The 13,965-nt window shown below is 61.2% G+C and overlaps 1 protein-coding gene across 2 annotated transcripts in view; it reads right to left on the bottom strand.

Annotated features, from left to right (window-relative positions):
• Window positions 1-476: 476 nt before the first annotated feature.
• The window catches only part of TRPV4 (transient receptor potential cation channel subfamily V member 4), a 37,145-nt gene continuing 23,656 nt past the window's right edge, over window positions 477-13,965 (bottom strand). Inside the window, exons 6-17 of one of the 2 annotated variants that reach the window (XR_004974881.1) lie at window positions 13,150-13,448; window positions 11,578-11,757; window positions 9,958-10,116; window positions 9,639-9,731; window positions 9,234-9,307; window positions 8,076-8,241; window positions 7,776-7,842; window positions 4,509-4,825; window positions 3,292-3,419; window positions 1,547-1,668; window positions 845-1,108; window positions 478-647 (exon numbers count right to left, since the gene is read on the bottom strand). Coding sequence is in view for 1 of the 2 variants with exons in the window: in XM_036354028.1 (XP_036209921.1) it covers window positions 951-1,108; window positions 1,547-1,668; window positions 3,292-3,419; window positions 4,509-4,825; window positions 7,776-7,842; window positions 8,076-8,241; window positions 9,234-9,307; window positions 9,639-9,731; window positions 9,958-10,116; window positions 11,578-11,757; window positions 13,150-13,448 (1,763 nt within the window). In the remaining variant the exon portion in view is untranslated. Of the gene's footprint in view, window positions 1,109-1,546; window positions 1,669-3,291; window positions 3,420-4,508; window positions 4,826-7,775; window positions 7,843-8,075; window positions 8,242-9,233; window positions 9,308-9,638; window positions 9,732-9,957; window positions 10,117-11,577; window positions 11,758-13,149; window positions 13,449-13,965 lie in introns of both variants that reach the window. The other variant, XM_036354028.1, reaches the window with a different exon arrangement.

Genomic DNA, 13,965 nt, shown 5'->3' with positions numbered 1-13,965 from the left:
CAGCTCTCCTGCCCCCACCCCCACCCCAGCACAGCGTGACCGCTGTCCTCTGGTGAGCATTACCTCCTCACAAATGGAACCCCAATACTCACTGTTTCCCAAGCAGCATTATTCTCCCATCAACACAGCTCCCCCCCCCCCACACACACCATTTCTCTCCTCCATTCCCTTCTCTACCTTCCCCATCACCACTCCAATCACCCCATCTCTCAGGCCACCACCACCACCTCCTGTCCGGCCCCCAACCTTCACCCTAACCACCACCTAGGCCATTGCAACTGCCCTCGGCCCCACCTCCCCCACCCCACAGGCATTTCTTAGCGCTCCCATCTCCCTCCTGCCACCCTGTGCCTGTCACCACCACCCCCATCGCCCCAGCACCTCCACCATCAGTGAACGAACCTTTATTGAGCACCAGCAAACCCCAGCCCCTCTACAGAAGCACAGGAGGCATGGTCCCGCCCCAGGCCTGTCCCCCCCTCCCCACCCCCAAAGGCCCCTCACTGCAGCTCCCGGTGCTGTGTGCAGCCCAGGACGCAGGATGGGGTGGGTGCTGGGCCCGCAGTGCACCTGGGACCCGGAACAGGGTCCTGAGGCCTCTGCCAGGTTCCATTGGGGGGCGGGGGGTGGGGTGTCATGCTGTTTTCCTGAGAGCAGAACAAATAAATAATGAGGGGCTGGGGAGCCCCTGTGGGCAGGAGGCCCGGCTTTGGCTTATGTGACTCCATGGGAGTGAGACAGGCGGCCAGGAGCCCTGTGCCTGGGTGAGGGGGGGAGGGGAGCTGGGGCAGGAGCCTGGGGCCAGAGGGTCCTAGGGCCATCCTGGCGTCTGCCTGGCCCTCACCTCTGGGTCAACAGGACATGTGGCTGAAATGCAGGTGGACTCGAAATGGTGGGTGGAGGGGAAGGGGGTGGCTGCAGGCCGGAGACCATGCCCCTGCCTGCAGCCCCTAGAGGGGGGCATCATCAGTCCTCCATTTGGGGGGGTAGCTCTGCTGGTGGCCGTCGCAGCTGGGGTTCCCCATGTGGTCCAGAGGCACCACCACCTCGTCTGGGTTCGAGTTTTTGTTCAGTTCCACAACGCGCGGCACCACGGAGGACCAGCGATCTGGAGTGAGCACGGGGAAGTGAGAGTTGGTGGGGAGTGCACGTGCATCTATGGAGCGCCTACTGTGTACCGGGCTCTCCACAGTGACCTAAGGGGGGAGGCCTCATCGTCCCCATTTCACAGAGGTGGAGACTGGGCTCAGGTCAAGGCGCCTGCCCAGGAGCACACAGGAGCACATGCGACCATGAGACTTCAGGCGAGAACCTGGGCGCCCCGTCCTCCCGCGCCTCAGGCACTTAGCGTGTGGAAGGGAGGCCCCAGGCATGCACGGCAGCAAAGGCACTCAGCGGGCAGCTCATCCGACCCTCCCATTCCACAGACGGGAACACCAAGTCTCAGAGAGGACAGGATCGCTCCAAGCCGATTAGTGATGGGCCTGGCCCAAGGCTGCCCCTCTGCGCCCTGCGTCGGCTCCCCAACCCCCGTCCTTTCACTCACCCCTCCGGAGGCGGCCCATGGTGTGGGAGAAGCCGTAGTACTGGTAGCTCTCGTTCTTGCCCGGGTCCTCGTTAATGATGCCCAAGTTCTGGTTCCAGTGAGACCAGTTCACCTCGTCCACCCTGCGGGGCCACAGCAGGGAAAGGTCAGGGGGAGCCCCCGCCGAGGCGGCACCCCGCCCCCCCGCCTCCCGCAGCCTCCCAGAGCACCCTCCTCCTCATTTTTATTCCAACCATTTTTAAAATATATTTTATTGATTTTTACAGAGAGGAAGGGAGAGGGATAGAGAGTTAGAAACATCGATGAGAGAGAAACATCGATCAGCTGCCTCCTGCACACTCCCCACTGGGGATGTGCCCGCAACCAAGGTACATGCCCTTGACCGGAATCGAACCTGGGACCCTTCAGTCCGCAGGCCGACGCTCTATCCACTGAGCCACACCGGTTAGGGCCCAACCATTTTTAAGTCAACAATTCAGTGCGTTAAAGAAATGCCCAAGGTTGTGCAACCATCACCTCTCTAATCCCCAAACTGTCTTATCCCCCCAACAGAAATGAGGTGCCCCATCCCCCTCCGCCAGCCCGCGGCTGCCTCTTCTACTTTCCGCTCGTGAACTCCAGGCCCCGGGCACTGCGTGTAAGGGGGCACAGCGTGCACGGCCTCCGGGCCGGCTGCTTCCATTAGCGTGATGTTTCTGAGGCTCGTTCCCGTGGTAGCGCGTCAGGACTTCCTTCCTTTTCGTGGCTGAGTAACCCTCCATGCATGGATGTACCACAGGCTGAGCCACACGTCTGCAGGTGGACACCCTCCTTCTTAAAACGCCCCCTTAGTTTGGGACGCCCTCGGAGAGTCAGGTTACAGCCTCTTACGCCCAAAGTGGCTCAACGTAATTTTTCCTTCTTAAACTTATTTTTGTTATTTGTACTCAACCCCCATTTCTCGAGCAAGTGCTATGTGTTAGGACCGAGCAAGGAAGATAGAGTCACTGTTCCCAGTTTACGGACAAGGGAACTGAGGCTTGTTACACTGTCCAAGGTCACAATGCTGACAAATCTGTCGGGATTTGACTTTGGGGTTCAAACGGAACAGGACAGACCGACTGGCCTGTGAGCCGGTGCTATTACCACGGCCACTTCCCAGAGGAGGACACGGACTGCCTGACCCAAACATGACTGCAGTCCAGGCGGCACTCACTGCACGGAGAACGACCCGCTTACGAGAAAAGACTGGCTCCGGGTTCCCCTAAGAAGCTGGCGTCGGCCGGGCCCCTGGGGAACGTCGCCAGCCCGGGAAGCTGCTGAGTCACCTCTCCCTCCCAGCCCTGGAAGCTGCTGAGTCACCTCTCCCTCCCAGCCCTGGAAGCTGCTGAGTCACCTCTCCCTCCCAGCGAGGCCCCACGCGCTTATCAGCCGGGATGGAGCCCTGAGACGGGGACAGAGGAGCCGCAACATGCTGCGTGGGGGCGCCCCGGGCACGGGCAGGCGCTGTCTCCTGCGTAACCCATCCGATTGATCGCTGGCCCGGGGGTGGGATTAGCATTGTCCCCATTTCACAGGTGAGGAAACCAAGGCTGAGAGGTGAACCCCTCACCCAGCCTCAGCCAGCAGAACAGAACTTCCGTCAGGACCATCGTGGCCTGTGGCTCGAGGAGCCGCCACGGGCGGAAGACGCAGGAGGCCGGATCTCGCCGGAGGGTCCCGCCCCGTCCACCCCGTCCGCGCCGTCCGCCCATCCGCCCGCTCACCTGAAGCACCATCGGCGGTCGGGGGTGCCGTCTGAGCTCTTGCCCACGGTCACCATCTCGCCGGAGCGGAAGGCCTTCCGCAGGAACACGGGGAAGGAGCGCTCGATGTCCAGGATGGTGGTGGCCCACTGGGGGGGGGGGGGGGGGCACAGGCCGGGGGTGAGCCTCGCCCGCCCGCCCACTGCCCTGATGGCAGAGATGATGGCAGGCGGGGTGGGCAGAGAAGTAGGCTTTCCAGCTCCCACTGACCCTGGAAAGTTACAAACTCGAATCCCCCTGACCCAGCAGAATAAATGGGTGAGGCAGCATCAGAGGCAGAAAGGCCGCAGCTCAGGGCTCAGCACAGCAGTCGCAGCTCAGTGCGGGGAGCACTAGGGAGGGGTGAGGCCTGGGGCAAACCAGAGAGCACAGCCCACGCACAGGGGGCGGCCAGGCAGGGGTGTGGGCCCACCTCGCCAAGAAAGGCCACAACCTGGATTTTTATATGAAATCTCTTAACTTTAAAATTCTGCATTAATTTTTTCTTAATGATAAAGAAAAAAATAAATCTTTGCTGGTCAAATCCAGTCCACAGGCTGCCGGTTTACATCTGATGAGTCGCACTGGGGGGAAACTGAGGCCGTGTGGGGAAGGACTCAGAGCAGATCTGGGTGTTGCCCTGAGGCCCGTGTGGGAGGGTGACCTTGGGGTTCTTTTCTCACCGAGTCAGGGAGGTGCAGTGCGTGCCTGGGCCTTGGAAAGCCCACTGTGAAAACCAGATTCGGGAACTGTGCTCGGCCCGGGCAGGCGGGCCCCCAGGCCTCTGCTGCCTAGGATCGCACCCGGGCCAGTGAGGCCCAGCCCGCACTGCCTTCCACACGACGGCATCCCGGGGGGCCGGGGCTGGAAGCTGCCCCTGGCCCCTGGCCTGGGCGCAGACCCTGCTGCAAGGCCCGGCTCCCTGAGCACTCCCTGTGCCAGAGGCTCTCAGTGCCCGGAGGCGACTGTCCTGGGAACTGGACCCCAAGGTGGGGCGAGACCACTGCTGGCGGTCAGGCAAGAAGCCGCTGGCAACACAGTAGGCGACTCTGGGAAGCAGGCGCAGCCTGGGATGCCCATTTTACAGACAGGGAGGGGGAGGCAGGAGGCGGCGTGGCTTGCCCGGGGCGGAAGGCTGAGGAGGTGGAGGGTCCGAGGCCCCTCTCGGAAGGAGGGCGGGGGGCGGAGGAGCCGCTCACCTGTAGCTTCCAGATGTGCTTGCTCTCCTTGGAGACCTGGCCCACCGTCTCCCCCATGAGGGCGATGAGCATGTTGAGCAGCAGCACGAAGGTGAGGATGATGTAGGTGACCAGCAGCACGATGAACACGGCGGGGTACTTGGTGCTGCCCAGCATCTCCAGGTCGCCCATGCCGATGGTCAGCTTGAACAGGTCCAGCAGGAAGGTGCTGAAGGTGTCGCTGTCGCGGCACGAGGGGTACGTGGGCGCCGTGCAGTTGGCGTGGTCCTCGCCGCACTCCTTCATGTTGGCGCACGGGTTCAGCAGGGACACCAGGGCTGTGGGCGGGACGGGGGGGCGGGCATTCGCTGAGTGTCAGGCGCCAGCTGAGGGGGGGGAGAGTCATCCCCATCGGATGGAGGGGAAACTGAGACTTGGTCATTGGAGAGCACGGGCCCAGGGCTACCCAGCACGTCAGCCAGGCCGGGGTCTTCCCGAATCCGAAGCCACTGCTCTTCCCAGAAATCCTGCCAGCGAGGAGGAGGGCCTCCACCTGGGGTGACCCCCCCCCCGGGGCATCTGGAATGTCCTGAGAGGGTGACCCCCCCCGGGGCATCTGGAATGTCCTGAGAGGGTGACCCCCCCCGGGGCATCTGGAATGTCCTGAGAGGGTGACCCCCCCAGCATCTGCAGTGTCCTGAGAGGGTGACCCCCCAGCATCTGCAGTGTCCTGAGAGGGTGACCCCCCAGCATCTGCAGTGTCCTGAGAGGGTGACCCCCCAGCATCTGCAGTGTCCTGAGAGGGTGACCCCCCCCCAGCATCTGCAATGTCCTGAGAGGGTGACCCCCCCCCCAGCATCTGCAATGTCCTGAGAGGGTGACCCCCCCCCCACCCACCCGGGGCATCTACACTGTCCTGAGCCGTGTTTGGTTGCACAGCGGAGGGAGTGCTGCTGGCGTGCACTCGGCAGAGGCCAGGGATGCTGACAAACACCCCACGCACAGGACAGCCCACAGGAGAATCATCCGGCCCCAAAAGCCGCACGTGCTGAGGCTGAGAAGCCCTGCTCCAGCCGGCGTTCCCGCAGGTCCCGGGAGCCTGGGACCCGAGCTCCGGGCAGACGCTCACAGAGGAAGGGCAGGAGCCGAAACCGGCGCCAGTGCTGCCGGCCCAGAAGCCGGGCTCGCTGAGGCCCTCACCCCTCCAGACACCTCAGCCGACAGGGGTGCTCAGCCCAGACGCAGCTTCAGATCCTTCTCAACACAGCTGAGCAGCAACAACCGCCCCGACGCCCGGGGCAGGGAGCATGCGGACGGAGGCCCTGCGCTCCTGGGGCATAGAACGCCCTAGGCCAGTGATGGCGAACCTTCTGAGCTCGGCGTGCCAGCATTTTGAAAAACCCTAACTGAACTCTGGTGCCGTGTCACATATAGAAATTTTTTGATATTTGCAACCATAGTAAAACAAAGACTTATATTTTTGATATTTATTTTATATATTTAAATGCCACTTAACAAAGAAAAATCAACCAAAAAAATGAGTTCGCGTGTCACCTCTGACACCCGTGTCATCGGTTCGCCATCACTGCCCTAGTGCCTTCCACCTGGGATCACAGCTCCTGCCAACGCCACTCGGTTGGGCAGTGGCTGCTGAAATGTGTGTTGAGAAGGATTCTGGAATCTCGTCTGGACGCATCAGAAAAACCGTTCTGTGATCCACTGGCCATGTCTGTCACGGGCACAAACGTGGAACAAGAGCACGCGTCATGTTTGTGTCATGTCAACCGCAGACCAGGGAGCTCGTGTCCCGCAGCAGAAGCCCCGGCAGCAAGCTGACCCCTCAGCTGCCACTTCAACCACGAAGCTTCTGCCTCAGTTTCTATAGTTAGGACTGCAGTAGGGCTGGGCTTGACCCGAATCCCAAACCACTGTGGAACCCCTGACACTCTGTCTAGTTCTGCTAAGTCTCATCACCGGGAGGGGCAGCTGTAGCCGGTCCCTCTCTCCCCAGCTAAGGCTGCAGTCTGGTTCCCCGGAATCACCCACCATCTGGTTAAAATACCGCTGCCATCAGGTCCTGCTCCAGGGCTGGTCCCCGACCAGCCTCCTCAGGTGGAATGCGGCAGCGAAGCCTGAGCCGTCCACTCGCGTTTGGACGCTGAGCATCGAATGGGCGATCACCCACCCGCTAGGGAACAGCCAGGCTTGGTCCGTTCCCCGTTCCTGGTCCTTCCCCCACAGCCTGCGCCCCTGAGGTCCCGCGGCATCATGACGTCACGGAGAAGCCATACTTGAGGGGCCAGTATTGAGCTTTAAAAAGGACCTGGGCTGCCTGACCGGCGTGGCTCAGTGGTTGGTTGAGCATTGACCTATGAACCAGGAGGTCAGGGTTTGATTCCTGGTCAGGGCACGTGCCTGGATTGTGGGCTCGATCCCCAGGAGGGGGCATGCAGGAGGCAGCTGATCAATGATTCTCTCATCATTGATGTCTCTCTCTCTCTCTCTCTCTCTCTCTCTCTCTCCCTCTCCCCCTTCCTTTCTGAAATCAATAATAAATAAATAAATAAATAGACCTGGGCTGATAGATTACTTATGAGAACTCACTCTCCCTGTAGCCACGCCCCTTCAGTGTGGCTTGCAGCTCCTTCTGTGGCGAGGTCTGGTCTATTTCCCCACCTCTGAACCGAGGCCGCCTTCGGTCTTGCTTTGGCCAATAGAGGGAGGCAGAAGTGATGCTGTGCCAGGAAGTGACCTTGAACACTTCGGCTCACGTTCTGAGACCCCACAGACCACCCTGCGCCCGAGCCCCATACAGCCGGCTGGAGGGGAGTGACCACAGGGGAGAGCAAAGACGCCCCCACTGCGGCCATCTGGCCAGACCAGGCAGACCAGCCAACCACCCACGGAGCCCAGACACGGGGCCTGGAAGACGAGCCAGATCGGTCCCGGCCAGCACACCACCCAGCTGAGCTGGGCTCCCGAACAGTAAATGCACGGCGGCTGTCTTAAGCCACTGCGCTTTCTGTGGCTTCTTTTGCAATAATAGTTAACATGCCAGTGGCACCCTGTCCTAGCTTTTGAGCCTGGGCAAGTTATTCAACCGTTCCCAGCCTGATTCCTCATCTGCGAAAGGAGACAGCGAAGGCTTGTTGTCTTCCAGACTTGCCGGGAGGATTAAGAGACGGGGAAGGGGAAGGACTTAGCCCAGCGCCTAGCACCGTGAGAACGCCACACGCTGCTCATCTTCCCACACGTCACGCCGCCCCGCAGCCCCGGCGCCCGGCTCACCCGACGCGTAGCCGACCATGAAGAGCAAGTAGACCAGCAGGAAGCGGAACAGGTCTTTGAAGAGGATCTGCAGGCCCAGCGGGAGACGGAGGCGAGGGTGAGGCGCACGGCTTCTCGCTCGCCCGGGGCCTCCACCCCCATCCCCTTCCAACGCGCCCAGGCCCTCCCGGCGCCCAGGCCCTGCCCGCGGCCCCCGCGTGCCCACATCAGGCCCACGGCACTGTCCGCGCACGTGAGACGTGTGCCTGGCGTGGGGGCTCCCTCCAGGGCACGCAGCTCCGCGGGTCCCCCACTCTGTACCTTCTGGATCATGATGCTGTAAGTCCCTGTTAGCTTCAGCCCACGCGTGAAGTAAAGGGCGTTCATCCAGCCCAGGACCAAGGCGAAGACCATGACCGCCAGGTACGCCTCGATCCCTGCCAGGTAGAGGGCCGCCGAGACAATCACCAGCACGGAGTAGATGAAGCTGCAGGCAGCAGAGACCACAGGAGGGGCCGGGGGGGAGGGGGCAATGAGGCCCTGAGGGGGAGACAGGCCCTAAGCCCTCCACGGTGCCAAGACACCCCATACGCTCTAGAAACCCAGAAGATGCACAGTGGGTTCCCTGTTACCCAGCATGCTCGGTGAACTGACAATTACTGTGTGTGCAATGGCCTGAGCCCTGCAAGATCCCTAAGTGATGCCTTTGGAACCGCTAGAGCAGCGGTTCTCAACCTGTGGGTCGCGACCCCTTTGGGGGTCGAACGACCCTTTCACAGGGGTCGCCTAAGACCATCGGAAAACATGTATATAATTACATATTGTTTTTGTGCTTAATCACTATGCTTTAATTATGTTCAATTTGTAACAATGAAATTGGGGGTCACCACCACATGAGGAACTGTATTAAAGGGTCGCGGCATTAGGAAGGTTGAGAACCAGTGCGCTAGAGAGTCGTGGTGTGCAGTGGGGATTTTGTGGCTGCGTGGACTTCACTGCTCTCCGGCTCTAAGGGAAAGGAAAGACGTAGCCACCTGCAGTAGCAGCCTGTGCCCGAGGCAGACATCAATAATCCATCACAGCACTCTCCCACCAAACACTGACACAGCCTCAAATCCTCCCAGCAGGGCACTCCAGGCAGACATTCCCAACCCACCACCAGCAGGAGGGGTTCAATCATGTCCATCCCCGGTGTGTGTGGTAACGCTCTAGCAACCAGAATCTTGCTGTGATCAGAAGACGCTACTGCTTAGCATCGATTGGCCTTGTCCTGACCTCGGGCTCCAGGTGGCCAGGCTGGGTGAACTCACTGCTATTAGGAGTCACAGCCCCACACCCCAACCTGGACGATGTCCCAGCCCAACCCCGCCTTCCTGACCCAGGGCTGCCAGCCGGGGCCTCCACTCACTAGAGCAACTGGATGTCCCAGCCCAACCCCACCTTCCTGACCCAGGGCTGCCAGCCGGGGCCTCCACTCACTAGAGCAACTGGAAGGAGCCATCGATGAAGAGAGAATTCACTCCGGGACATTTCTTCATGAACAAGTCTTTGATCTGGAGGCAGGGGAGGCAGGTGAGGGGTGGAGGCCCAGGAGCACAGAGGGAGGGGAGGGGAGGGGAGGCAGGTGAGGGGTGGAGCCCCAGGAGCACAGAGGGAGGGGAGGGGAGGGAGGGAGGGGAGGGGAGGGGAGGGGAGGGGAGGGGAGGGGAGAGAGGCAGAAGAAGGAAGAGAATAGAGGGAGGCCGACTGCTGTGCAGAGAAAAGACGATGGGCTGGTCTGTTGGGAAAGGAGGGACGAGCAGAGGGGAGTACAGGGCTGGAGAAGGGGAAAGGGAGGAGGAGGAGGGTGGGCTGGGCCGGTGGGTTTGGGGGCCACACACTCACGTTGGTGAGAAAGAACAGGACCCCGGTGAAGAGCGTGATGACCTCCCCGGCCAGCCTCAGGTAGTCCACGGTGGTGCGGTAAGGGTACGGTGGCTGGGGGGCGGGGGACGCAGGTCCTCACCAGCCCCTGCCACACCGAGTCCCAGATCCAGAAGTCCCCTCAACGGCCCAACACCTGACCCCAGGGAGCCTCCTCCCTCCTCTCCCCGCTGGGCACGCGGAGGCACCCCTCCATCCTGCTCCCCAGCCGCCTCCGGTTCCCCCACAGGGGACGCCTGGGGACCCGCCATGCCCAGCCCCGCCCGGCACGGCCACTCACGGTGCCCTCCAGCGGCTGGTAGTAGGCGGTCAGGGTGAAGATGACCATGGCGCACAGGTAGGAGACCACGTTGATGTAGAAGGAGACGGCCCCGAACTTGCGCCACTTGTCCCGCAGCAGCTCGTTGATGGGCTCCACGGCCAGCATCTCGTGGCGGTTCTGCGGGCGGGCGTCAGGGCCGCGCTGGGCGGGCGACCCGCACTCCCGCCGCCCCCAGCACTGCCCCCGACCCGATCGTCAGGGAGGGGAGGGGGACTCCGCCCCCAACTCCTGGGCTCAGCACCAGGTCTGCCCGCCTCGCCTGGGAGGCCTGTTCTAGACTCAGAACCCGGCTGGAACCTGTGCTCACGGTCCCCGAACTCCCAGCTGGGGATGGCACCGAGCTGCTTGCCAAAATACAAGCCCCTGGATTTTGACTCAGGAAGCAAACTGGGAGACTCAGCCCAGGACGCTAATACCTGACTCACCACAGCTTCCCAATGACGAACCCAGGCCAGACATCAGTGACCAAGTCCTGCACCGTCGCCTCCATACAGTTCCCCAAGCAGAAACTGGCGATCAGAGTTGGCACCAGATACGCTAAACCTCCCGCCACCCCATCAAAATCAAGTCATGCCCTGGCTGGCTTCGCTCAGTGGATAGAGCGTTGGCCTGCGGACTGAAGGGTCCCGGGTTCGACTCCGGTCCAGGGCACACGCCTGGGTTGCAGGCTCAATCCCCAGAAGGGGGCGTGCAGGAGGCAGCCGATCCATGATTCTCTCACCATTGATGTTTCTATCTCCCTCTCCCTCTCCCTTCCTCTCTGAAATCAATAAAAAATATATTTTTAAAAAAGAAAAGAAAAGAATCAAGTCAGTCAGTAATTTCAAGATGGGGAAGTAAGCTCGGGCAAGAGAAGGCCTGTCCACGCTGGGCAGCCAGGGCGGGAGGGGCGGGCCAGGGCGGGAGGGGGCCTCCTGCACCCAGGCAGCACTCTCTGCCCCAGTTGTAAGCATCCTGTCCCTCCAATGACTGAGTCTCTTTATAACCACGGATCTGTGCAACAGCGTAGCCACAGAGATGCGACTGTAGTATTTTTTTCCCTGATAGTTAAAGGCAGACACAAACCCACATGGCCAAGCATGGAGGAATGGTTCATTAGCACGGGGCACATTTACAGGCAGCAATGATGTCGCACAAGAACATTTAATGGTGCAGAACGATGTTCACGAACTACTGCTCACTGAAAAGGGAGCTTTCGAGACTTCATATAACATCTACTAATGGTAACAGCTGGCACAGAATGTTTACTCTGCCAGGCTGCTCCAAAACTAACTCACGGTGTCTTCCCAGCAGCCCCATGAGCTCTGCACTGTCCTTATCCTCAGCCTCAGAGAGGCTGTCACTTGTCCTGGGTCACACAGCATGCAAGTTACGGAGCCAGAATCCTGACCCAGGCCTGCCTGCCCCTGAAGCTCTCCCTTACAGTCCCCTCAGCCCCCCCCCCCCCAGTGCCAGGCGTCATTTTGGGCATTGAGTTGGCACCTTCTTTTGCACTCAGCCCACAGACCCACTGATTTCAGCCCCAGGCCACCGCCCTGCTCTCAGCCACAGCCCTCGGTCCCCCGCCCTGGTGCCCACCTCAATCTTGCTGTTGTACACCAGGATCTCCAGCACCGAGGCCTCTTCCCCACACGTGTCCAGGGAGGAGAGGTCGTAGAGCGAGGAATACACGGGCCCGTAGGCCCAGTCCTTGAACTTGCGGGACAGGTGTCTGGTGTCCTCATCCGTCACCTCCCGGCGGATGATGTGCTGAAAGATCTGAGCAGGAGACAGAGGGTCAGGGGCCCCAAGGAGGGGCACTGGGACCCGGGGCCGGGCACAGCCCATCAAATGGCTCTCCCCAGAGAGCAGGACGGGGAGGGAAAGTATTTACCGAGCACGCGCTCTGTGCCGGGCCCTTTCCTCACAGCATCTTGTCTAATTCTTACCCTGACTGTCTTGGCTTACAGATGAGCAAACGAAGACTAGGAGAAGAGAAGGGGTCCCGAGGCCACACCAGCCCGGCGGAAGCCAGACTGAACCCAGGCTGGCCTCAACGACCTGACTGCAGTGAATGTCATCTTTGTATAATTAAGACAGCAATTCACGAACCTTGTCCCTCTGTTAGTTCTATAATACTTACCACACCAGCCCTTCCTGTTACCACTCCTACTCTCACTGGCTTTCACACAGGGAAACTGAGGAGCAGAGCGGTGGAGTCGCCCGAGGCCTGCAGTGGAGTGGGACGGAGCAGGATTTCAGCCCAGCCTCTCCACCACCCAGGCTCTGCGGGGAACGGCCACCGATAATAGCTGCTATATTTTCAATAGAGTAATAACCGCCCTGCTCCTTACTGAGCACTTACTACGCATCCCAGGCTCTGCCCCAAGAGCTTTAAGTGGATCCCCTCATCTAGCTGACAGAACAACACCCGCCGCAGGGCACTGTTACTACCCCCACGTACAGATGGGGAAACGAAGGCACAGAGAGGGGAGGGGAGACGCCTGAGGAATGTGGCCGAGCCAGGCCTGGGGCCCAGCCCCTCCTGACTGCTGAGTCCTCCAGGTTTGCCTCTCCAGGGTGCAGTGTCCCCAGAGCACAGTGTGGCAATGTCTGCAGACACCTGTGCTGTCACAGTGGTGGAGGCTGCTGCTGGCATCCGTAGGCTAAGGCCAGGGATGCAGCTCAGCATCCTACATGCCCAGGACAGCCCCACACCCAGGGCCACTCAGCCCAAATGGCAGCAGTGCCAAGCCGCCTCCTGCTCCAGGCCCTGCGCTGGGGGCCCAGGGGGAGGGACGGGTCACGCGGCAGCTCCGGCCGAGCCAGGACCCAGCAGTGGGGTCAGCAGCGCTGGAACCCCGGGACTCAGGTTTCTCTCAGAGGCTGGTCCTGGCTGGCGGGAGTGGGAGGTGAGCATCCAGAGGCTCCGGATGGAGTTGAGTCGCTTGGCTGGACAATAGGGAGCCATAGCAGGCTCTTGAGCTGGGACATCTGTACCCTGGGATTGGCATGCTGAGAGGGGGGGTGTGGGTATTAACCATATGAATGCCAGCAGCAGCGCCTGCTGTGTGTGTGTGTGTGTGTGTGCGTGCGCGCGCACGCCTGTAGGAGAACAGGAGTTCGTGGGCCACCTGTGCCCGCCCCCGGCCCCCCCAGCCCTGCACTCACCCCGATCTTGCCCGTCTTGGCGGCCATCATGAGGGGCGAGAGGCCGTCGTTGTTGAGCACGGCCTCCAGGTTGCTGTCGGGGAAGAGGCGGGCACACTTGAGCAGCAGGAGGTCGTACATCTTGGTGACGAACTTGGTGTTCTCCCGGGTGTTGTCGGCGATGGCCACCAGTGCGTGCAGCACGGTGTTGCCGCGGGAGTCCTGCCGCCGCATGTCCGCCTTCTTGTGGGGGTTCTCCGTCAGGTAGTTGACGATATGGGGCTGGTTGGTGCAGGCAGCCAGCGACAGGGGCAGCTCACCTGTGCACGGGGAGGGGGGAGAAGTGGGGGGAACGGGTCAGTGAGGGGCCCAGGGGGAGACTTCGCCTGCAGATATTTGGGGGACAGACGCCGTGACCCGGATGCAGCACCCACAGTGCGTGGGAACGTGTCCTGTGGTGACTCCCCCTTCTGTGGGTGATGCTGGGAAGACGGGTGTGGCTGTCTGGAGCGTGGCCATGTGATTTGGAGCCCGGGAGGCACTGTCCCTGAGCCCCACGTAACACGTGCCTGTGACAGGAGCGATACGCAGTCTCCCCCTGGTCCAGCTGGGACGTGGGGGCTGAAGCTTGGGCCCCACAGCCTGACCGCTGGCCCCAGCGGACACTGGACCAAGGTGCCATGAACAGGTGCGGGTGCCGCACCCCCACGAGCCCACTGTGCAGACAGGGAAGCTGGGGCGCGGTGGCTCTCCTCCCGCCAAGGCGAGGCCTCAGCGACCAGACCAGCGCGGGCCGTGCACGGGGCCCTCTGAGCCCTGGGTATGTGGGGGGGTCAG

This window comes from Myotis myotis, unplaced genomic scaffold (assembly GCF_014108235.1).
Source record: "Myotis myotis isolate mMyoMyo1 unplaced genomic scaffold, mMyoMyo1.p scaffold_m19_p_20, whole genome shotgun sequence".
NCBI lineage: Eukaryota > Metazoa > Chordata > Mammalia > Chiroptera > Vespertilionidae > Myotis > Myotis myotis.
The sequence above is the reverse complement of the archived record's forward strand: the minus strand, read 5'-3'. Positions and strand labels throughout refer to the sequence as shown.